The following is a 23,628-nucleotide window of genomic DNA, read 5'->3' on the forward strand; positions in this document are numbered from 1 at the left end:
TGTCTTGCTTTCTTTAGGAGGTAATAGCAAATGTTGCAAGACATTAGGCAAGGAGGAGGGGAATGTGGCTGAGACTCAGAGTGTTTTCCTGGCTCCCGGCTAACCAACCCAAATGGGAATCCGTCCGACACAAGGGCTGACCCTCCCTAGCATCCCGTGTTAATCTGGCCAGGACTGGAAGCCTGGGACCTTTTGATTCTTTCATCTGGAACTAATACTCCTCCTCCTTTAGCGCAGTTTAAAAAAAGCCATCCTATGGATTTAAGCTGTTGCTTCTGTAACTATTGGAATAGATCCTATAAGATGTGATACAGGAGTGCCTGGGTGGCTCAGTCGGTTAAGCAGCCGACTGTCGGTTTTGGCGTGGGTCATGATTCACAGTTCATGGGTTCAAGCCCTGTGTTGGGCTCAGTGCTGACAGTGAGGAGCCTGGCTGTCTCTTTCCTCTCCCTCTACCCCTCCCCCGCTTGTCTGTGCTCTCCCTCCTCTCTCTCTCTCAAAATAAATAAATAAACTTTAAAAAAAAGTTGTGATATAAAACTTTTAACAAAGAGTTATGGGTTGCAAACATTACTATTTAGTAAGGTGATTTTCATTCGGAATGAGTAAATTTAGAAAAGTTGTCGGCAAGGGGCAGGGAGTGAGGAGGGAATAACTTTTTTTTGAGTCTAGGGTAGTAAGGGAGGAATAATTTCGGCCTCAGATTTGGTGAGTATGTATTTTAATTTTCACTAATAGGAAAATGTTTCTTTCCTTTGTAGCATTAAAATTATTCAACATTTATTTATTTTTACAGCAGCCACATTGCCAAAGAGCTCTTCCTTCAGTAGATCTGGTCCAGGGTCACAATTAAACACTAAATTACAGAAGGCACAGTCATTTGATGTGGCTAGGTAAGTGTACTTGTTTCTAAATGAGCATTGAATTAAAGCCATTATCTGATTAACCTCTAAAACTGAAAATAAATTAGCTATGTTCTTTATTATCTTTTATTTTTGTAGGATGCCAATAATTAGTTCTGGATAATGTTGCTAGGTTTTATCACTTACATGTTGTAGAAATGACAAATAAAGAACATGACATTTCCTTAAAAAGCTTTGGGTGTGGTTTTCTTAATAACAAAAACAAATAGCTATTGGTTTTACTAAGGTTTAAAAATAATAAAATAGAATTCCAGGTAGGAGGGGGAAATTAACTCTTGTATTAATCCTTTAAATATTTATAAAAAATTTTATATGAAGATTAGAGCCGCAGTTGGCCTTATCTTTTATTCTATCTCAGATAATCTCATGGAATCTATGGGGATTTGTTACTAAAACCTTATTTAAAACCACCTTTAATGAAATGAATTCCTCAAAGTACATGGCCTTACTGCTTATATTTTGACCAATCTTGGTTTCAAATTATCTTCCATATTTTTATTTCCTTTCACCCCTAATTTTTGCTTGCATACTGGTACACTAAGATAAAAGAATTAAGTCTTTGTGCTCAGGACTTTTCCAACAAAAAGCGGGTGTATATGAAGGTGATTCCATCTTGTTCGATCCTCATTAGAAATCTTTCTTAAGTGAATCAAGTCATTTTCCTGCTTTCAGAGAAGAACATGTTGAATACTATTGAACAATTTTTAAATTTTTATAAAATAATTTAAAGGAAACCCATAAGCTGAAAAGCAGTGAGCCAGATGCTAATTTATGCACATGAGTTCATTGAATGCTCACCTTCTCTATCCTTTCTTCTGTGTTATAGATGAGAAGGAAACTCAGAGACATTAGTAATTTGCCCAAGATAACATATAACTCCTGAAATGACAGAGCCAGGAGTTGAACTGAGTTCTTTCTGGTTTTAAGGCATGAGTTCTTACCTGAAAGGTTGCTGTGAAAACTTCAGTTAATGGTGGTATACAGGTATTTGTATTCCACTTGTTAAGGTTTTACTCCTAAGAGTCAGGAACATCTGAGCATCTACTTGCCAGATACTTTGTTAATCCCGTTCAGCACCCCTCACCACCTGTAGTGGATACCAGCTCAGAATTGTGAATGAGGAAATAAACCCAAAGAGGTGATCATCCTTATGCATGGTTTACATTTTACCACAAGGTAGAGGTGAGATTTAAACTCAGATATCCAACACTGAATTCCCTATTTCCTAGTCTTTCTCATACACCATGCTAAAGTTTGGAGTTTTCTGTGGTTCTACACAAGGGATTTTGAAATCTGCCTTAAAATTGACTGGGGTGCCAGGGTGGTTCATTTGGTCAAGCATCCAACTCTTGATTTCGACTCAGGTCATGATCTCACGGTTTGTGGGTTCAAGCCCCACACCGGGCTCTGCCCAGATCATGCAGAGTCTGATTGTGCTTTTTTCTCTCTCTCTAAATAAATAAACTTAAAAAAAAAATCAAGAAATTGATTGTGCCATAAGAATGAACACCTAATCAGTATTAGCTCATTAATGCTATTAAGGCAGCTAGTTGGGGGTGCAGATTGGTAGTCATCTTTTTAGTAATTTCAGCTTCCAGCAGATACTTAGAATGTGGTATCTCATTTTTAGTTACCTGTTAATGAGTTTTCAGTCCCTTTAAATTTTCAGGGAAGTCTCGGCAGAAAACTATGACTTGATAAGTGTAATCTGGGGCCGCTTCTGTGCACAACACCCTGGGGTGCAGGAGAAAGATAATTAACTTCTGACAAATAGGCAAAAGTTGGAATCAGCACGTTATTAGTTAGTTTAAAATGAGAGGGCTGTTGCAGAAATACTCACAGCAGAATCGATCATGGTAAGTATTTTTTATTAAGACATTTATAATCATTGAAAACCTGAATGTAACGAGGTACCTTTCAAGTGCTTGGGAGCTATTTCTTACGCTTTATGAAGTATATATTGTAAGTATAAGTGCATAGGTTACACATGTAAATGATGACTAAGAGGCTCAATTTATGACTAAAATTTTGCTTTTACATATGAGGAATAGATACTTTTGTTGAAATGAAAGGAAATTGCAAATGGGCATTAGTTGTAATCTGTTCTAGAAGTGAAATGCCATTTTTACTGAGAGTTTAGCCACGGTGTTAAAATTGCACTATTTAGACACCAGGCTCTTAACAAGCCATAGGTACCAATGTGATACTGAGGCGGGAACGACTCTGACTACCTCTCACTCAGGAGCTGTAGACCTTGTTGACTCCTGGCAGGGGTTTCCTTGGGTCAGGCTTGCTGCACATTTGCAGTGAAAGGTCAGCACTGGATCGCACTCAAAGAAAGCAAGGCCCCTTCCAAAGCTCCACTGATTTGCCGTGACCCTGGAAATGTTCTGTTCTCTCTGGGCCAGCTCTCCATTTGTGGGAATTTAAACTTCCCAGAATGAAATTATTTCCCTTCATTAAGAACTACATCCTGTCTGTTGCTGAATAGAAAGTTACACACATTAAAGTTACACACCTTTAAAGACAGCTACCTGTTTCCTATAAGCATTGCTTTTTAAGCTGCAAGAGAACTGTTCTAGAAGTTTGGAAAAGCCTGGACATTATTGTATCACTTTAGTTCCAAAGAGATCTTTCCGTACTTTTGTAGAGCCTTCAAGTTACTAAATAGTATGTATAACTTGGAACAGCCACTTAGTCTGTTGTGTTTACTCTTGATTCTGGAGAAATAATGAGCATGTCTGTTTTGGGAGAAATGTTTATAACCTTAAAACATGGCAACACTCATTACAGAAAATTCAGAAGTAATGATTAGTAACCGAATAAAATATGAATGCTGGTTTTCTTGGGCAGTTCGTAGTTTACTGGTGTTAAAGGAGGTAAATATGTTCTTCACTGTTCATCATTTTTCCCCTCCTCCCTCTTCCCCCACAGTGCCCCTCCCGCGGCAGAATGGGCTGTCCCTCAGTCATCCAGACTGAAATACAGGCAGTTATTCAATAGTCATGACAAAACTATGAGTGGACACTTAACAGGTATTTGCAAATGAGAATTAATTTCGTGAAATATGATTTTTATTCCAAATCCAAACCGCTTCCAGATGTTGGGCCAAAGATATTTTCCAAATGCCTTTCTCTGTTTGCTTTTTTCTAAACAAGGTTTTTCATTGTCCTTCTTATCTTGGGTCCTCATCTACTGATAATGCCACAGTGACTTTATTCTCCAGTGCCTAAGCCTTTGACGCCGTTGCTTCTTGGTAAATGGAACAGAGAACAAGGATCCTTCTGCAAGTGGATCCCACTAGTAATGTAAATCCAAGCACTCGCACAGAAGCACTGCTGTAAACCAAAACTGGTTCAGGTTCTGAAGTTCAGCTCTGTAGATGAACTTGAAACTGTCTGCTCAGAGTCAGCACTTAAGGCAGTATGCAGGATAGAAGCGACTGGCTGGGGAGTTTGGAACCTGGCTCAGCCACTAACTAGCTGGAGGTCACTTTTCCCATTTAGATCTCATCTCTTGTACAAGGGGCCAGAGTTAAGTCATATGAACTCAGTGGGTTAAAAACAAGAGAGACTCTGTTACTTACTTCAGAAGGGTAGAAGGGATTTTAGGATACTCTCCAGAAACCTTTCTACAGGCTACAGGCTCCAAGCTGTCAGCACAGAGCCTGACGTGGGGCTCGAACCCACGGACCGTGAGATTATGACCCGAGTTGAAGTTGGAAGCTTAACCAACGGAGCCACCCAGGCGCGCCTCCAGAAACGTTTCTAATGAGAGTTAAACACTTAAAATTGATTAGAGAATTATAAAGAAAATTGTCATTTTAGTAAAGGAAAATAGAAACCTCTGATTCGAACATTTCTGAGCAAGAAAATGTGACTGCCCTCACATACAGAAGGAAGGCAAGAGTTTTCCTGAAAGAGAGATGCACTGGTATGTAACACAAAATATTTTAAAGTTCTGATTCTGACTGTCTTAACTATATTACAATTGCAATTTTTACTTTGAAAAGAAATAATTCATCTGTTAAAAAATATCAGGGTTGAGTGAGACTTGGAAGGGTCTGATCTAATCCTGAACCTTATCCCTAATAAAGCATCTCAGTGGTCTTCTCAAATAAGAATATATTGATAGCTGGGGGAGGCAAATTGTAATTATACACAACTTCTCTCAATGCCACGCTCACTCTCTGCTAAAACAGTACCTGTCATTTTTATACATGGCATGATTAAACAGTACAACTTATCCAGGCACGGAGGGAACATTTGTAGTAGTTCTAGTTTTAAGTATAATTCAGTGTAGTCTGTTCCACACCAGTGCTCCAAACAGCCAGAATGACATTGTCCGTGAATCTGAAAACAATTCTTTACCGCATTGTGGCTGTTTGCTGTAAATTAGTTAAGTAGTATTCAGATGTGACATTGATGCAGAAATTCTCTTTCTTGGGAGGATTTGTATTTTACGACTAAAGCGCAGTGTCTTTATCCCAGAGATAACCCAGCCACTCGAATATTTAGAACTTTTAATATCTGAGACAAATAGTAAAATTTGAAATATACGAGAAAAAGCAGATTTTTGCTAATGTTTACCTGCACACTCACTACTGTTTTGTCCTGGCAAGAATTTAAGGTGGGAATTTTATCTTCAAGCTAGATCTTTGTATAGTCATGTGAAATAGAATGATTTATTACAGTAAATTTAAAAATAAGAAGTAAAGGAAATTTGTTTTCCCTTTACGAGGAACCAATATAGGTTGTGTTTTAGGCCAAATAAAACTGTTGATGGAAGCAGAGCAGGTTTGTTGCAATGAATGAAATACAAAGATGATTGTCATGGTCACAGCTATGAAAATAAAGGAATCCTGAACCCCAAAGCAGTTGCTCATTCAGCTTAAGGAAAAGAGGACTATCAAGAAAGTTGAGAAAAGGTCCCAGATCATAGAGGCCCAAATGAAATACATAATTTAATGATCTTAATCTCATGTTTTTCTTCTCTAATGGTTTTATTTTGTGTGTCGGGGGGTTCTTGTTTTGAAGGAGCTAAAAAGCAGTTTGACAACTGGTACGTAATTAGAATTTTTAAATCTAATGCAGTAGTTCTCAGCCTTGAAGTTGTGACATCCTGGTGTTATGAACACCAGGTAAAGTATAGGATTTGTGGAAATTTTATGTTTTAATATTAATTAGAGTACAATATAGGTCATCCTTATACTGTCACTTCCACGCAATTGCATTCACCTGTGTTTTAGAGTGGAGTGGAATTGTACTTAGCATTCCCAGGAATTGCGCATAACCTGTAGCTTAGCAGATCTCTGCTGTAGCCTGTGGCAAATGTCCGTTGTTACTATACTGTTGGTGGTTAGAGAGATTGCTGATTGCTGCTGTGTTTTATTTTTTACATACTTCTTTTGGATGCTATCAATTTCTGGCTACATCTCTAAGCATTTGTTGTGGGCATAAGAATGCCGTTGCTTGGTCCCAAGCAGAAGAAAGTGAGGCTCCCTGAGCTTATGATAGGAACTTGTCCACTGTGGGAAGTGAGCTAACCCAGCCATGGTACAGATTACCCCCCTGGGCTGATTTAGCTGATACGCCTGCTTAGGTGGGCACCCCCTTGGTTCTTCACAACTAGATTGTGTGCTCTTGCACACCCTTAAAAGAGACAATCTTTTAAAATAGAGAGGGCCTGTTCTCTAATCAAGGTTATATAAGTAGCTGTAGAATTCTGATAGCCTCATGTTATCAATGCTAGCCTTCTCCTTAAGGAGGAATTTTATTATCTTGCATTCTGAACCAATGAATATGTTATTTGGTTATTCGTATATTAATCACAAAAGCTAAAGTCATAGTCATTGTTTGAGATACATTAATTTGATTTAATTATCAGGGGCACCTGGGTGGCTCAGTCGGTTAAACTTCATTTCATTATCTCTGTCCTTTGCATGCATGCTTTCCTGTGCATGTAGGGTTTAGGAACTTGGGATTTCTGTTTATCCACATAATGTTTCCATATAAGCCAGTACTCCAAAACTGTATGGAGCGGGCTTCCACAGGATAGATCTCTGTACTCAGAGTTCAATTTTATGCTGTTCTGTTATGAAAAGAGGCCATCTTAGGTGTTGGTGGTCTATTTTGATCCTTCATAACCTTGTCTTGGGACATAAAGAGTCAAGTATTATAATCGCAAAAGACAATTGTGGCCATCTAGTGTGATATTTAACAAACTTTTTCTATAAAGAGCAAAATCATACACACATTAGGCTTGCATTTTAGACTGCCACAACTATTCAACTTGCCATTGTACTACAAAAGTAGTCATATGTCATGCTTAAATGAATGGGCATGGCAGTGTTTCAATAAAACTTTATTTACAAAAACAGATGGTGCACGATATATGGCCTCTGGGCTGTGGTTTACCAATACCGTGTTTTTAGATCATTTCCCTCACTTCATAGAGGAAGGAACGTACTCTTAGAGAGTGAAGATACTTTTGTTAAGGTCATATGTCATAAGGGACTAGGAAGAGTCAGGACTGGAATCCAAATCTCCTGATATCCTTCCAGGTCCAGGACTGGTTCTTTTTCTTTATTATTACAGGTTTTTAAAAGATATAATTTATTTTCAAGTTGGCCAACATACAGTGTATACCGTGTGCTCTTGGTTTTGGGGGTAGATTCCCATGATTCATCACTTACATACAACACCCAGTGTTCATCCCACCAAGTGCCCTCCTCAATGCCTATCACCCATTTTTTCCTCTCCCCTGCCCCACCTCCATCAAGCCTCAGTGTTGGGGGTAGGTGAAATCATAACTTACTTTTATATAGTTCTGAAGTGGAGAGAACTGTTATAAGCATAAATTAAAGCATTCACTAAAGTTTTGCTAATATAATGTTCCAGCATGCTAAGTACAATATTAAAGACCAAACAAAGTGATCAGTGTACTTTCCTCACATACCACAGAACTTTTTAGAGCTTTCACTTTAATTCAGTAAAGACTGCTTCTTACATTGTATTCTTAGATGGTCCCAGTACATGTGTACACACATATACACACACAAGTACACACACACACACTCATCCGAAAGGAATGTGTACATCTGTTTTGCCAAAACTTAGAAAGCTCACTATTCTAAAAACAAGTTAAAAAAAAAAAAAAAAAGCCCCAAACTGAAAACTACCTGAATGCCCATCAACAGAATGATACATAGATTATTACACATTCACAGAATGATACACCACATAGCAGTTAGGGTTAATGTTCTGCAGCTACACACAATATGTTGAGCAAAATAGGCAAGATTTAACAAGGACACACTGTGCTGTTAGAAGTTAGGCTTTGCTTGGTCGAGGGGATGATTAGAAGGCAGCTGGAGAGGACTTCTGGGGTGCTATTTCATAATCGGGGTATGATTTATTTGACCATTTTGAATTTGGAAAATTGAGCTGTACACATGTGCACGTGTAAAAATACATATGTATATGTTCATGTGTGCTTTTCTGCCCATATTCTGTATGTGAATGTTGTCTATAATATTACCTACCATCAATTAAGCACTTTTTACGTGAGCACTATACTAAGTTCCATGTAATGGTTCCTTATTTGATGGAGCACAGACTCGTAAATCTGGAAAGGACCTCTGAAATGAGAAAACTTGGTTCCTGGGACACCTGGGTGGCTCAGTTGGTTAGGCATCTGACTCAGGTTCAAATCATGACCTCACAGTTCGTGAGTTCGAGCCCACTGGGCTCTCTCCTGTCAGCGCAGTGATCCTGTGTCTCCCTCTCTCTCTGCTCCTACCTCCCTTCTCAAAAATAAATAAATAAACATTAAGACAGAAAGAGAAAGAAAAGAAAGAAAGAAAAAAACCTCGGTCCAATTAGTGAGGAAACTGCCTGCCTGCCCCAAGTCAGATGGCAAGTTCTCGGGCACTTTGTATGATGACACATTGGGGTGATTCTCAGGTCCCTAACCGCTGTTGCTTCCTGTGTAAAAACACATCCACTTTTGTGGTTTGATCAGGTGCCATTTGAAAAATGAAATAGCTAAAAACAAAAATCTATACACAGCAATCTTGCCAACATGATGGTTGTAATTCCGTGGTCCATTGGTCATCCTGGGACCACACCTTGCGAGTCAACAATGGGTAGAAGACATATTTGTCTCTCTGTCCCTAACACTGGTTTATTTCAACACTCAGAATTTTCCGCTGTAGATTTCTTCTGATATCTAAGGCTAGTTTCATGCCAGAGGTGAAGATATTTACAAGTATTTTAAGAAATGAGAGCTGATTTTGAGAGCAGAGTTGGAATTCCAGGAATTCTTTATTGCTCCTGTCAGAAATGGTTGTGATATTAGCCTTGAGCAAGTCCTTTTTTTTTTTTTTTAAGTCTCTGTAATGAAATGGTTACTAGAGTTGTTTTCTCTAAGTTCCTTTTCTCCTCTAAGATTCTCTGAATCTTCTCTAAATGTGTCCGATCATAGTCATGGTGGGAGACGCAGGCGGTGGCAGAAGATGCTGAATTTAGAGGCATTAAGTTTTGTAAATAAAATCCTGATGCAAATAGAGATGGTACTCTGGACAAAAGGGCAGGTTATATTTTGAAACTAATCTTTTACATACTCTTTTTTCATTAAGCATTGATTTAACAAGAATCTATTGAGTATGTTCCAGATGCTGTGCTGTGCTTTGTGTATTTTCCCCTTTTCATTGAGACTTCATTTCCTTTTGAAAAAGCCCCTTGGGTAATAGCAAATATTGTTCAAAGCGCTGTGATTGCATGAGATTGCATAGTGCTTAAGTGTGTAGCAGCACTGGTCTTCCTGGGCAGTGAAGATTTGCTGATTCATCTTTATATTTTTTCCTGGTTTCTGTTTAGGTCCCCAAGCAAGAACTATTCTTATGCAATCAAGTTTACCACAGGCTCAGCTGGCTTCAATTTGGTAAGGAATGAAAAGTTCCTTGGCTTGTATAAAGTGGCTTACATTGGTATGGCTTAATGGGTCTTCAGATAAATACCATTCTTTATAGGTGGGGAAACAGAAATTGTCCTTAATTTTCCATTCAGCTGTGATGATTACCTCTCTTTTTCCCTTTCTGATTTTGAAAAATACAAAAGCAGAGAGATTAATGAGTGCTCAAGAACTCCTAACACAGTTTAAGTAAGTCTCAGCTTGTGACTAATCTGGTTCTCCCCTTCTCCTTCCTGGTTATTTTAAGCCTGATCTCAATGATTGTATCATTTTCATCTGCAGATATTTCAGCTTGTATCTCCAAAAGAGATAGGGATGTTTTTAAGAGGACTGTAATACCAATGGTCCAATCAAAAAGTTTTAATATTAATGCTTAGTAAGTTAATCAGATAGTGTACAAATTCCTTAGATTGGCTCGTGACTTTTTGTAGTTGACTGGTTCAAATCAGATGTAAATAAATCTATATTTTTGCCTCAACTGGTTGACACATCTTTAAATGTTCTCTAACTTCCCCTTGTCCTCCACCCTCACCCCCCAAAAGAAGAACTCAGATTGTTTGTCCTATAGTTTCCCCCATCTAACTTTTGATGGTTGCATCCTTGTGTTAATTTATTCTTGTGAATAGATTGGTCGTTGGATCTAGAGCAAGGTTTCTCCACTTCAACACTATTGTCCATTTGGGCTCCATAATTTTTTGTTGTGGGGGGCTGTCCTGTGTATTGTAGGTTGCTTAGTTGCCTCTCTGGTTTCTACCTACTAGATGCCAGTAACATGACCCCCACCTCCAGGTATGACAAAGATGTCTCCATATATTGACTAATGTCCCTGGGATACAGAATCATCCCACTCATGAGAACCACTCATGAAATTCAAGTTTGATTTTTATTTATTAATTATTATTATTATTATTTTTTTTTTGCACAAGACTGCATGAGAGATATTACGATGTACTTCTACCAGGATCGGGGGGAGCACATAAATGTCTCTGGCTATTTTGTAATGAATTTTAATAGCTTTTGGTTGCTTTAATAGCTTACGTGCGAGTTCATGGTTTTGCCGTGGGGCCCATTGATGGGGTTGCTTCATAAGTGGTCACACTCTAGTGCCAGTCCCTTCCATCTATCCTGGTTCCTTCTGCTTTGTATTAAAGGATCTTCCTTTTGCAATAGAATAATAATAGGCCAGTTAATAAGCACAATAGACCAGTTAATGTGACACATCCAGATCTCTTTAAGTCTGTCTGGGTCTGTGCCAGTATCCGAGGGCCCTCTGAAATACAGAGTTGAGATCTAACATCGATGGAGGTTGACTGGCAGTTTATTAGGTATGCTCGTGACAATGGAGTATCTTGAAATACCTAAGTTTGTTCTCACTTATAACCTGCCCTCTCTGAAAAAAATACTTGAGACTTATGCTGCTAGAATGTTGTTATTTTCCCTTTCTGTACAATAAAAGGATATTTTAATTAAATGTTTACAGCCATTATTTAGGCAAGGAAGCAGGGGAGGGAAGAACTTCACCTGCCTTCTAACTGAATTGACCTGGGAGTGGCTGGTGATGGGCCATGAGAAGGAGAGGATGAGAAAGAGTTGGCAGGAGTCCAGCATCTGGAAAATGCAAAGCTAGAGGGACAGAAAAGAGATCAGTGGCTGCCGGGGGTGTGGGCAAGGCAAGAGATGACTAAGAGACCTGGGGGAATTTGGGATGGTGATGGTATCATTCTCTGTATTGTGATAGGCAACTGACTGAATTCAGTTTCACAACTGAATCTGTCAAAACTTGCAGAACTGTGCTCTAGAAAGGGCAGATGTCACAGTGTATGCCACCTGAGGAAGTTTTAGTCCTGAGAGGAGTTTCTTGATTTATGGCGTCAGCAGAGCCGGTTTCCCAGTGCAGTCTCGGCCCTGTTCGCATTCTGGTGAACAGCTTTGCTGTCTTGCATCCTCCTTTGGTGTCCAGAAGTTGTGACGTAAAATCACATTCTTGGACTTGCTGGAAAAATCTGTTTACTCTCATTAACTACTAGGACATGTCGATCATGAGGAACAGTGGCCACTGGTCTTGAGATTAAGGAGCAGCAAACACCTTGACTCTATGGCAGAAGGCCATGAGGATCCACCCTTGTGGGTCTAGATCAGCCGTTGGCCAACTAACCTGATTGGGTGGAACCTGGCCTGCACCTGTTTTTGTAAGGTTTTACGCCCGTTTATTTATGTATCGTCCACGGCCGCTTCCCTGCTGAAAGGGCAGAATTCAGTGTGATAAGAGACCACGTCTTGCAAAGCCTAAATGTTTACTGTCTGACCCGATAGTTTGCCGAGCATAGTGTTTAAAGACACATAGAATGTGGGTATGATGCGTTTTAAATGGGCTGGCAGGGATTGAGAAGAGCATAATTATAATCCTAGTTAACACTTGCTGGATGCTGAGTGCCATCCCAACTGTATGGATTGTCTCATTTTTATCTTTCCAACAGTACTATGAAATAGGTACTATTTTTACAAACCGACGAGGCATAGATAGACTCAATTGGCCTAGAGTCAGAATAAGGAAACAGAACATTTCTATCACTCATGAATCATATCCATTTTCATGCACGCATTTTCACGAAGCTAGGAAATGATTAACTTTTTGTTGCATAGGAATCTTTCTGACATTGATCAAGATGGAAAACTCACAGCGGAAGAATTTATCCTGGCTATGCACCTGATTGATGTAGCGATGTCTGGCCAGCCACTGCCACCTGTCCTGCCTCCAGAGTACATTCCACCTTCCTTTAGGTAAGGGACACTTGGCTCTCATAAGATTAACTGTGTGTTTGATATGTGAATTTCAAACTGGACGTTGTTGGCTATGTATCTTTTACTTATTTCTGGTAAGTAAATGAAATATCCATGAAGTAAAAGATATCTGGAGCCCCTGTTAATCTTGGATATGTTCTTTTCTTTAAAGAATTTATAGTATATTAGTAAAACATTAAAAGATGGATGATTTTTGTACCGATCTGTATAATCAAAGCTCAGCAAAAGTGTTAGCAGTTAAAGTAAAACTAAAACAACCTGTACATAGACAACAAGGCAGGGAGGGATGGGTGGCTCAGTCAGTTAAGCATCCAACTCTTGATTTGGGCTCAGGTCATCATCGCATGGTTGTGGAATCAAGCCCCACATCAGGTTCCACGCCGAGCATGGAGCCAGATTGGGATTCTCTCCTTCCCTCTCTCTCTGCCCCGCCCCCCACCCCCACCCCACCAGTAAAAAATAAGAGAAAAGAAGGCCAGGAGATTCTGGCTGTGAATTCTACACATTGGAAAGTTAACAGAATACTGGCAATGTAGAAATTATGGTCAGGAAGCTAATTAAAGAAAATTATCCTGGTCCAAAACACAGTTTCAATGGCGTTATCAAGAGACTAGACCAAGGTCCAGTTGGGAGAGACCTGCAGTGACTCGTATCATGTCCCTACACTCGCCACACGCACCTCCCCTCCCAGACAACGACGTCTTTAGGCTTTAACTTAAAAGACAAATACAAAATCTTACAAGCACAAAGAACAAAACACACACACACACACACACACACACACACACACACGAATTTCTGGGAAAGACTAGGGGAAGGAATCTCCATAAAAGGAAGGGGAACAGCGCCATTGCTGTGAGCGCATACATGGAGTGAGCGGAGAAAACTAGCTGTAGGAAGAAATGGTAGCTGGGCGGTTTGTCAGCTCTGACGGTTGCAAAAATCACTACCAGAGACATAAGACTGGAAGCTGATTTAAAAAAAATTTTTTTTGTTAAAGGTAGATTGGTATAAAAGAGCAAAATTCATGGTTTAAGGTGAAACTAATCAGTCAACTAAGTGATTTGCTTTAGGGAGTATAAAGTGTAGACATTTCCAGCGTTTATTATGAAATAAAATGGAAAGAAAGACTTTGTAAGGGGAAAAGAGAGGCTTCCATTCAGCTGAGCTGCTAATCTCCCTTGAAGGATTTAATGTTCCATAAAAGGATAACGGTACCAACAGTGAACACTCGATTGTGACCCAGGCACCATTCTAGACACTTGAGGATTGTTCACTAATTCAGTCCTTCACAATTGCCCTGATTTGGGTGATGATTCTAAATATCTGAGTAAGCTTGGCACTCAGCATCTGGTAGCATTCGTACACTCATTTTTATTTTTAAAAAAAATTTTTTAAAGCTTATTTTTAAGACAGAGAGAGAGGGGGACACAGAATCTGAAACAGGCTCCAAGCTCTGAGCTGTGAGCACAGAACCCGATGTGAGGCTCGAACCCCCAAATTGCGATATCATGACCTGAGCCGAAGTCTGATGCTTAAGTGACTGAGCCACCCAGGCGCCCCCATACACTCGTTTTTAAAAATCCCTTTGTAAATAAGGAGGACCAAATCTTTATCTTTTCCTCACTATAAATGAAATTTGCTCCATGATGTGGCATAATCTTTAAAAACTCTTTTCTGTAGTTTGCTCAGCTCTACCTAGACAGCTTTATGTACATCCATTTTTTTTCTCTTTTTTTCCACAATTGCAGACGAGTTCGATCTGGCAGTGGTGTATCTATCATCAGCTCAACGGCAGTAGATCAGAGGTTACCAGAGGAACCGGTTTTAGAAGATGAACAGCAACAGCTAGAGAAGAAATTACCTGGTAAGGCAGTCTTTATGTTTGAGTTACATCATATTAGAGGTTTTCTACCTCTCAGGCAAAGATGGAGGTAAAAATAAATGTAGCTTCTGACACTCTTGCTGTATTCCTTTAACTGACCATAGAAAGGAGACACTTTGGATACATTTTGGATTTGAATATATGTGGAGAAATAAGAATATGATGTACTTGACTAATGCACCCTTGTTCTAACTTTTAAATTGAAATCTGATTATTTACCACTAAACAAAAATTTTATAAATGTTATTTATAAAACACTCAAAATTGGTAAACATTTACTGTGCTTCTTTAGTACCACCAGTGCAGAAATGGAATGTGAAATTACCTATTGGTATTTTCTCACACTGTTCTAAGAGAATTGGAAACTCCTTAATAACAGGAAGTTGATTTAAATTTAATATGAACCTATTTTTAAAAGTCTTCATTGGAGTACCTGGGAGGCTTAGTCAGGTGAGCGTCCAGCTCTTGATTTCGGCTCAAGTCACGATCCCAGGGTCGTGGGATTGAGCCTGTGTCAGGCTCTGTGCTGAGCATGGAGCTTGCTTAAGATTCTCTCTCTCTCTCTCTCCCTCTCCCTCTCTCTCCCTCTCTCTCTCTCTCTCTCTCTCTCTCCCCCCCCCTCTGTCTCCCTCCCTCTCTCCCCCTCTGCCTCTCTCTCCCACTTGCACTCTCTCAAATTAAAAAGTGTAGATGAATAAATAAAATTTAAAAAGCCTCATTTATGATAATAAGCTCATCACACTATTAAAATATTCTAAAGCAGCTATGAATTATTGATGATGAGATGATAATTGATACAAAGAGGCAAATGAAATTTATTATGGAGTCTGTTTATATTAAATTTTTATATTTTATTATATTTATCCATGTCATTTAGCTACATTTAAAGTGTTGGCTGGTTAACCGGCCTGCTCGGGGCACTAACTCGCCCTTTTCCTCTTTAAATTATTTTTTGTTTACTGATAAACTTCTTATTGATAATGTTCTTTGTGTGAAGCTATGTGTTGAGTACAGGGAAGAATTTAAACATTAACAACGTGGCCCATACTGTCAAGGTTATAATAGAATTGAGGATGTAGGACGTCCATGTAAATAATCATCACAGCAGCACATGAGGGTAATAAAGCCCTGAAGACAGTATTAGAGATGCACAGCACAGCTTATGTATGCTGGTTGGCATAGACTGGGAAAGGTACAATGTACAAATGTCTGTGCACGCAGTCTCAGTGTGTTGAGACTGAAGATGAATAGGGTCATTACAAGTGGGAAGGAAGAGCATTTCAGGTCCGTAATAATGGGAATCAAGTCCCAAAGGCAAATAAGGACAGGAATCCTTTGCATTTGGAATTTTCTTTTCCTGTTGGTGGCAGACCTTCGTTTAGAGTTCTGAATAGGAAGTGACGTCATCAGTTTTTTTGTTCCTCCAGTCACTCTTTGAGTAGCCCTTTATTAAGGGCCTCCTCTGGAGCAGAAACAGGACCAGGTATTGGAACTAACATGTGTAGGGACCTTTAGGGTTTTTTTTAATTGAGGTAAGATTCACATAACAAGTTTGATCATTAAAAAATACATAGTTCAGTGGCTACTTAGCTTGGGCTGCCATAATAAAGTACAGTAGTCGGTGTGGCTTACATAGCAGAAGTGAGTGACTTTCTCACAGTTCTGGATGCCGGCAACTCCAACATCAGGATGTTCAGTTCCTGGCCAGGCGTTCTTCCTGGCATGCAGATGGCGATCTTCTTTCTGTGCCCTCATATCGCTTTTCCTTGGTGTGTGCACATGGAAGAGAGAAATCTCTTTTTCTCTCTTCCTCTTCTCCTCTTATAAAACCATTAATCCCACCTTCAGAACCTCATCTTAACCCTAATTAAATCACCTCACATTAGGGGTTAGACTTCAGCATGAGAAGCCTAAGGGTTATCCAGTCCCTAACAGTGGTATTTAGTGTACCCACAGTGTTGTGGAAACATCAGCTCTGTTTAGTGCTGAGATGTTTTCATCACCCCAGAAGAAAACCCCATATGTAGTTGTTCCTGATCCCCTCCTCCCCCAGCCCTGGCAGCCACCAGTCTGCTCTCTGCCTTTTGGGATTTACCTGTCTGGGATTATTTCATATAAATGGTCTTGTACAGTAGGTGACCTTTCACTTAGTATGATAGTTTTTCATTCATCCACGTTGTAGCATGTATCAGTATTACGTCAGCCCTTTCTGTGATTGAGAGGACTTTCGGTTTTAAGGTAGCAAAGTAAAACGGATGTCCTTCCTCTGCCGTCAATAAAGGCACAAGAAGGACAAGGAAACCAAAACACGCTTGCCACGTTTTGTCTCTGATCCATAACTGTAACGTCTGAGGAACGTCTCTCTACAGCAGTGAAGGCCAAACAAGAACGTGGGGAGAAGCCAAGTAAGGGTGCCCCCAGTTACAGATCTCAAGACCAAGTGTCAAGAGACCGTTGTGAAACTAGGGAACAACAGGAATGGCGTGCCACACAGGCAGGCCGTGCGCCGGGGCTTCTCCTCTCTGAGGCTGGTTCCAAGGAGAAGCGTGTGAGACAAACACAGAACTGAATGGACACTGCTGAAGACATAGCAAGGGATGTGGAGGCTGCGAATTTATTCCTAAAGGGAAAGGAGATGGTTATAAACAGCATGATAGCAAGGATTAGAGACAAAATGACTGGCCTGGGAAATAAGGCTAAAATTCATAATTGGTGTTCTCAAAGGAGACTGAATAATGGATTAGAAAAAAATTGTTTACTGAATGGGATCTGCATAATGATCAGGGTACAGCTTGTATCTTCATTATGCAACGTAGAATACTCACCTTCCTACCTCTGCCTCCAGAAATCGTCTTATTTGTTAGAAGATACACCAGCAGTTATAAACTGAGGAGAGAGAGCTAGGGAGGGAAAGATTCAAGGTACAGGAAGGATCGGGGGTCAGTTGCTCAGTCAAGGTGATAGCAAAGGAAAAGCGTAAACAGGGAAGGAAAGGAGGTTGGTGGTGATAGGAATTGCGGTTTTGGAAAGATTATTCTACAAGGGTGTTTGGTGTTTTGAATGCCATGACATGGTATTTGTCATGGAAGGGAGCGTATGTTAGCAAAAAACTTCGGATTTTTAAAATTGCGGTTATATTGGTATATAATACTATATTAGTTTCAGGTGTACAACATAATTCAATTTTTGCATACACTGTAAAGTGACCACTTTGTGAGTCCAGTTATCGTCCGTCACCATACAGTTGACCCCCTTCACTCTTTCTCCCACCCCCAAACTCCCTTTCCCTTTGTTAACCCCCATTCCCTTTCTGTATCTGTATCATTTTGTTTTTGATTCGGTTAATAAGTGAAATCAAATTGTATATGTGTGTTTAACTTATTTTACCTAGCATAATACCCTCAAGGTCCACCTGTGTTGCTGCAGAGGGCAAGATTTCCTTCATTTTTATGGCCGAATAATAATGTATGTGTATATATACCACATTTTCTTTATCTAGTCATCTGTCGAGGGACACTTACGTTGTATTTGTAAACAATGCTATAATGAACATGGGGGATACAGATACCTTTTTGAATAGATAATTTTGTTGTCTTTGGGTAAGTATCCAGAAGTAGAATCGGTTGGTCATCTGGCAGTGTTTTTGTTTTTGTTTTTGTTTTTTAATTTTTTGAGGGACCACTGTACTGTTCTTTAGTGGCTGCACCAATTTACATTCCTTCCAACAGTGTGAGAGGGCTCCCTATTCTCCATAACCTCGCCAACACTTGTTGTTTCTTGTCTTTTTGATAATAGTCATTTTGACAGGTGCGAGAGGACATCTCCTGTGGTTCTAATTTACATTTCTGTGATCATTAATGATGATGAGTGTCTCCTCCTGCGCCTGTTGGCCATCTGTGTGGCTTCTTTGCAAAAACATCTTCTCACCTCTTCCGCTGTATTTTTTAAAAAGATTGTTTTGTGTTGCATTGTATGAGTTTTTTATATACTTTAGATACTAGCCCATTATCAGATATGTGATTTGCAGATTATCTTCTCTCATTCAGAAGGTTGCTTTTTTGTTTTGTTGATTAGTCTCCTTCACTGTGCAGAAGCTCATAGTTTGATACAATCCCATCTGTTTGTTTTTTCTTTCACTACCCTTGCTTTCAGTTCCAGAAAGCAGAATTCTACGAACCATGTCGGTGAGTTACACTGACTGGGTTTTATGTTAGGAGTTTTATGGTTTTAGGCCTTGCATTCAAGTCATTAATCTGTTTTGAGCTAATTTTTATGTATAGTGTAAGAAGTGAGTGGTCCAGTTTCATTTCTTTCATGTAGCAGTTTTCTAGCACCATTAATTGAAGATACTTTTCTTTCCCCATTGTATATTTTTGCTTTATTTGTTGTAAATTAATTGGCCATGTAAGTGTAGGTTTATTTCTGGGCTCTCTATTCTGTTCCATTCATCTGTGTCTGTTTCTATGCTAATAATACTGCTTTGATTAGTATAGCTTTGTAGTGTCATTTGAAATCAGGGAGCACAGTGTCTCCAACTTTATCCTTCTTTCTCTCAAGTCTGCTTTGGTCATTCGGGGTCTTTTGTGGTTCCATATAAACTTTAGAATTATTCTAGTTCTGTGAAAAATGCTATTGGAATTTTGACAGGAACTGCATTGAATTTGTACATTGCTTTGTGTAATATGGACATTTTAACAATATTAATTCTTCAAATCCAATTCCGATCATGGAATACTTTTCCATTGAATTATGTCCTCTGTTTCTTTAATCAATGTCTTATAGTTTTCAGTGTACAGGTCTTTCACCTTCTTGGTTAAATTTATTCCTAGGTGTTCCTTTTGGTGCCGTTGTGAATGGGCTTGTTTTCTTCATTTCTCCTTCTATTGGCTAATTATCAATGCTGCATATAGAAATGCAACTAATTTCTGTATATGGCTTTTGCATCCTGCAGTTTACTGAATTAAGTTCTTGGTTCTTTTTTTTTTTTTTTTTAATTTTTGTAATGTTCTATTTATTTTTGAGGGAGAGAGGCAGCGTGAGCAGGGGAGGGTCAGAGAGAGAGGGAGTCACAGACTGAAACAGGCTCCAGGCTCTGAGCTGGCAGTCAGCACAGAGCCCGACTCCGGGCTCGAACCCACCAACTGGGACATGATGACCTTAGCGGAAGTCAGATGCTCAACGACTGAGCCCCTCAGGCGCCCCAGTTCTTGGTTCTAAAAGGGACTGGGCATCCTAGCAGTTACTAACGCGGGCACAGGCAGGAAGCAAACTTAGGGAGCTCTGGTTTGCATTTATACTACAGATTTCAAATGGGCCGCCGAACGTTTCCTTTGAAACCGGGGTGGAAAGTCATGACTTTTCATAGCTTTTCCGCTTCTCGCTTTAAAGTAACATTTGAGGATAAGAAGCGCGAGAATTTTGAGCGCGGCAACCTGGAGCTGGAGAAGCGCAGGCAGGCCCTTCTGGAACAGCAGCGCAAAGAGCAGGAGCGCCTGGCCCAGCTCGAGCGCGCCGAGCAGGAGAGGAAGGAGCGCGAGCGCCAGGAGCAGGAGCGCAAGAGACAGCTGGAGCTGGAGAAGCAGCTGGAAAAGCAGCGGGAGCTAGAGCGGCAGAGAGAGGAGGAGAGGAGGAAAGAAATCGAGAGACGGGAGGTAAGCAGCCGGCCCCGCAGCAGGCGCCTGTGGCTTGCTCCCCTCCTCTCTTAATCGTCCAGGCAGCGTGTTAACACCCTCGTCGCCTTCCTTTCCCAGCTGCGCGGTTTTAGTGTGTTCACAAGCTCACGTGACCCTGGGCCCCGTCTGCCTCCAGCGCAAGTTCCTCACCCCAAAGAAGAACTTTGTTCCCCGTTTAGCAGTCACTCCCCGTCCCCCTCTTCCAGCCCTCAACAGCCTCTCCTTTGCTTTGTGTGCACAGGTTTGCCTGTCGTGGACGTTTCGCAAGTGGAATCCCACACTATGTGCCCTTCTGTGTCTGGCTGCCACTTAGGATGCTTTCAAGTCCCAAGTTGTAGTGTGAATCAATACTTTGTTCCTTTTTATGACCGGATAATACTCCATTACACGGACGTACCACATTATATTTATCCATTCATCAGCTGATGGACATTTGAATTCTTTCCACTTTTTTGACTATTACGAATAACGTTGCTGAGAACATTCATGCTCAAGGGGCACCTGGGTGACCCAGTCGGTTAAGTGCCCGACTCTTGCTTTTGGCTCAGGTCATGATCTAGCTGTTCTGGAGATCGAGCCGCACTTCAGGTGTGGGCTGACAGTGGGCGCCTGCTTGGGATTCTCTCTCTCTCTCTCTCTCTCTTTCTCTGTCCCTACCCCATTCACACTTGCACTCTCTCCAAATAAATAAATAAAAACTAAAAATCAAATTTAGAAAAAAAATTTACACTTAAGCTTTTGATAATACAGTCTCCTAACAAACCACTGATGTTTGTTGAGAATTTTTCAGACTTTTTTCTCTGCACTTAAAAATGTATGTAGAGCTATAAAAGGTTATGTGTTTGGAGAGGTTGGGGATTTAGTGCAATTTTTTTAAACCCCTGTAATGATATCATACTAATTATATCATTCTGTGCCCTTCTTTTTCCACTTTAAAAAATATGTGAGGGAAATCCTCAGTGTATTGGATGGAGGCCTCCTCAGTTTGGTGCCATATCTGAATAGTGGCTAAGCCAGTCATTTGTCCGAGTTTCCAGCTTAGCGCATTGCTACAGGGGCAATGCCATGACTCTTCTGGGTGAATGAAATCTACTTTATAGATGGAAGGTTTTCCTTTATAAAAACACAAAGCACAATACTTTGGTTTCATCTCCTTTTATTGCTTCAGAGAATTTAGGGCAGTAAGCCCCTGTTCGGGCAGAGACACACGGATGCTAACAGGGTTTTAATTTCCAGAATGGACAGCCAAAAGACAAGAGTGCCTTCCCTTCCTTGGTGTTTGGTTTTGTTTTGTTTTTTTTTAAAGACACTTTAGAGTATTTGTTCAGAATTATGTAATAGGCATTTACCATGTACCAGGCTTTGAAAGCCCCTAGAGAAAGAGTGATGGGTAAGTACTCCACCTGTCTTCTGGCCTGTAAAAGGGTAGTTGGGGGACAGGTAGTAAGTAGCAGTTACAGTAAAGAGTGCCAGGTGCTCTTTACCCAGCAGACATCAGAGTTAGCTTTGAAGAGGGAAATTCTGACGTTCCCACAGAAATTTCAGAAGCTTCTATGGTTAAAAAAAAAAAAAAGGTGAATGAATAGGGGGCTTGGTGGGGAGCGACAAACTTTTAAAACTTGAGATAAATAATTTTTGTTTCATAGAAGAAAGTTTTGTTTTAGGGGGGATATTTTTTGTGTTTTCTTTTTGTTCTAGTGGTTTGAATTTTGATTTTACTAGATTTTTCCTGACCCTTTATGAGTCAGTAAATAAGGAAGAACCGGGTTTGTTTTTTTTTAATAGCTTCAAGCATTCTTAAAGTCATAAACAATCAAATTCCAATAATGACATGAATCCTGTCTGTTCTCATCTTATCTAACTATAATAGCCTTTCTAAATATTCTTTTTTTTTCCGTGGAAGGAATGCTACATTTGTATAAATTTTGTTTTGCTATTTTGTAATAGAATTTCTTGCAGTGTGTAACATTTTATCCCTGAAAGAAAAGACTTCCTAGATGTTATGTTTATTAAGAGACATTGTATAGTGTAAGAACTAAAAACTAATAAGCTGTCTGTTTGTAAATGTCACAGGCTGCAAAACGAGAACTTGAAAGGCAACGGCAACTTGAATGGGAACGGAATCGAAGACAAGAACTACTCAATCAAAGAAACAAAGAACAAGAAGACATAGTTGTACTGAAAGCAAAGAAAAAGACTCTGGAATTTGAATTAGAAGCTCTAGTGAGTGAAATTTGATTACGCTCCGGGAATACAGTTGACCGACCCTGCGCAGTCAGAACTCTGTGTATAAATCCTGACTCCCCTAGCACTTAACTACTAGTAGCCTACTGGTGACTGGAAGCTGTACGGATAACACAAATAGTTGATTAACACATATTTCATGTTATATTTATCATATACTGCATTCTTACAATAAAGGAAGCTAGAGACAAGAAAATGTTGAAAAAATCATAAAGAGGAAAAAATAATTTACAGTCGTGTACTGTTATTTTAAAGTTTGTTTATTTATTTTTTGAGAGGCAGAAATAGCACAGTGGAGGGGGGCAGAGAGAGAGGGAGACTGAAAATCCCAAGTAGGCTCTGCACAGTCAGCTCGGAGCCCGATGTATGGCTCGAACTCATGAAACCATGAGATCATGACCTGAGCCGAACCAAGAGTCAGACGCTTAACCAACCGTGCCACCCAGGCACCCGAGGACTGTACTGTTATTTATCAGGAAAAATCCGTTTTAAGTAGACCCATGAAGTTCACACCCGTGTTGTTCAAGGGTCAGCTGTACAGTAACACTGAACCAATAAAAATGGTAGTAGTAATAATAATAATAATAATTTTTCATTTGTTAAAGAATGATAAAAAGAATCAACTCGAAGGAAAACTTCAAGATATCAGATGTCGACTGACCACCCAAAGGCAAGAAATTGAGAGTACAAACAAATCCAGGGAATTGAGAATTGCAGAGATCACCCATCTACAGCAACAATTACAGGTGAGAAAATAACACCCTTAAAAGCTTTTCGGCTTTCCCCACTTCTCTGATTCATTTCACTCGCACCCAGCATCTGCGAGGTGCTGGGCTCTGGGAAGCCAAGATGAAGCCGACAGTGCCCTGGTCCGAAAAGGCCGTGAAGGAAACAAACTCAGCCCGCGAGCCGAGCGCCGCCGCGTCCCCGGCCAGGCGCCCTCGGAGGCACTGAGGGTCCAGCAGTGAGCAGAGAGGAGAGCTTCTACCTTCGCGGAGCTCAGCTTCTCTCTGCAGGGCAGGACGCTAACGAAGGAAGTCAAGTGGGCACTTAGAGTATGAGAGTGAGTAGGAAAGAGAGTCCTAGAGAGAAGGAGGGCAGTTGTTTTTGTTTTTTAAGATTTTCTATT

At 40.1% G+C, this 23,628-nt stretch overlaps 1 protein-coding gene across 4 annotated transcripts in view; it reads left to right on the plus strand.

Moving 5' to 3' along the window:
- Nucleotides 1-23,628, plus strand: part of ITSN1 (intersectin 1) — a 221,074-nt gene that overhangs the window by 92,080 nt on the left and 105,366 nt on the right. For all 4 annotated transcript variants that reach the window (XM_039228609.1, XM_039228593.1, XM_039228583.1 and 1 more), the window contains 8 exons: nt 797-893; nt 3,858-3,958; nt 9,803-9,866; nt 12,540-12,677; nt 14,450-14,565; nt 19,972-20,234; nt 22,329-22,478; nt 23,105-23,245. In XM_039228609.1, the coding sequence (XP_039084540.1) occupies nt 797-893; nt 3,858-3,958; nt 9,803-9,866; nt 12,540-12,677; nt 14,450-14,565; nt 19,972-20,234; nt 22,329-22,478; nt 23,105-23,245 (1,070 nt within the window). The remainder of the gene's footprint in view (nt 1-796; nt 894-3,857; nt 3,959-9,802; nt 9,867-12,539; nt 12,678-14,449; nt 14,566-19,971; nt 20,235-22,328; nt 22,479-23,104; nt 23,246-23,628) is intronic.

The sequence above is a fragment of the Hyaena hyaena genome, unplaced genomic scaffold, assembly GCF_003009895.1.
Source record: "Hyaena hyaena isolate Hyena2069 unplaced genomic scaffold, ASM300989v1 scaffold_2, whole genome shotgun sequence".
Lineage (NCBI taxonomy): Eukaryota > Metazoa > Chordata > Mammalia > Carnivora > Hyaenidae > Hyaena > Hyaena hyaena.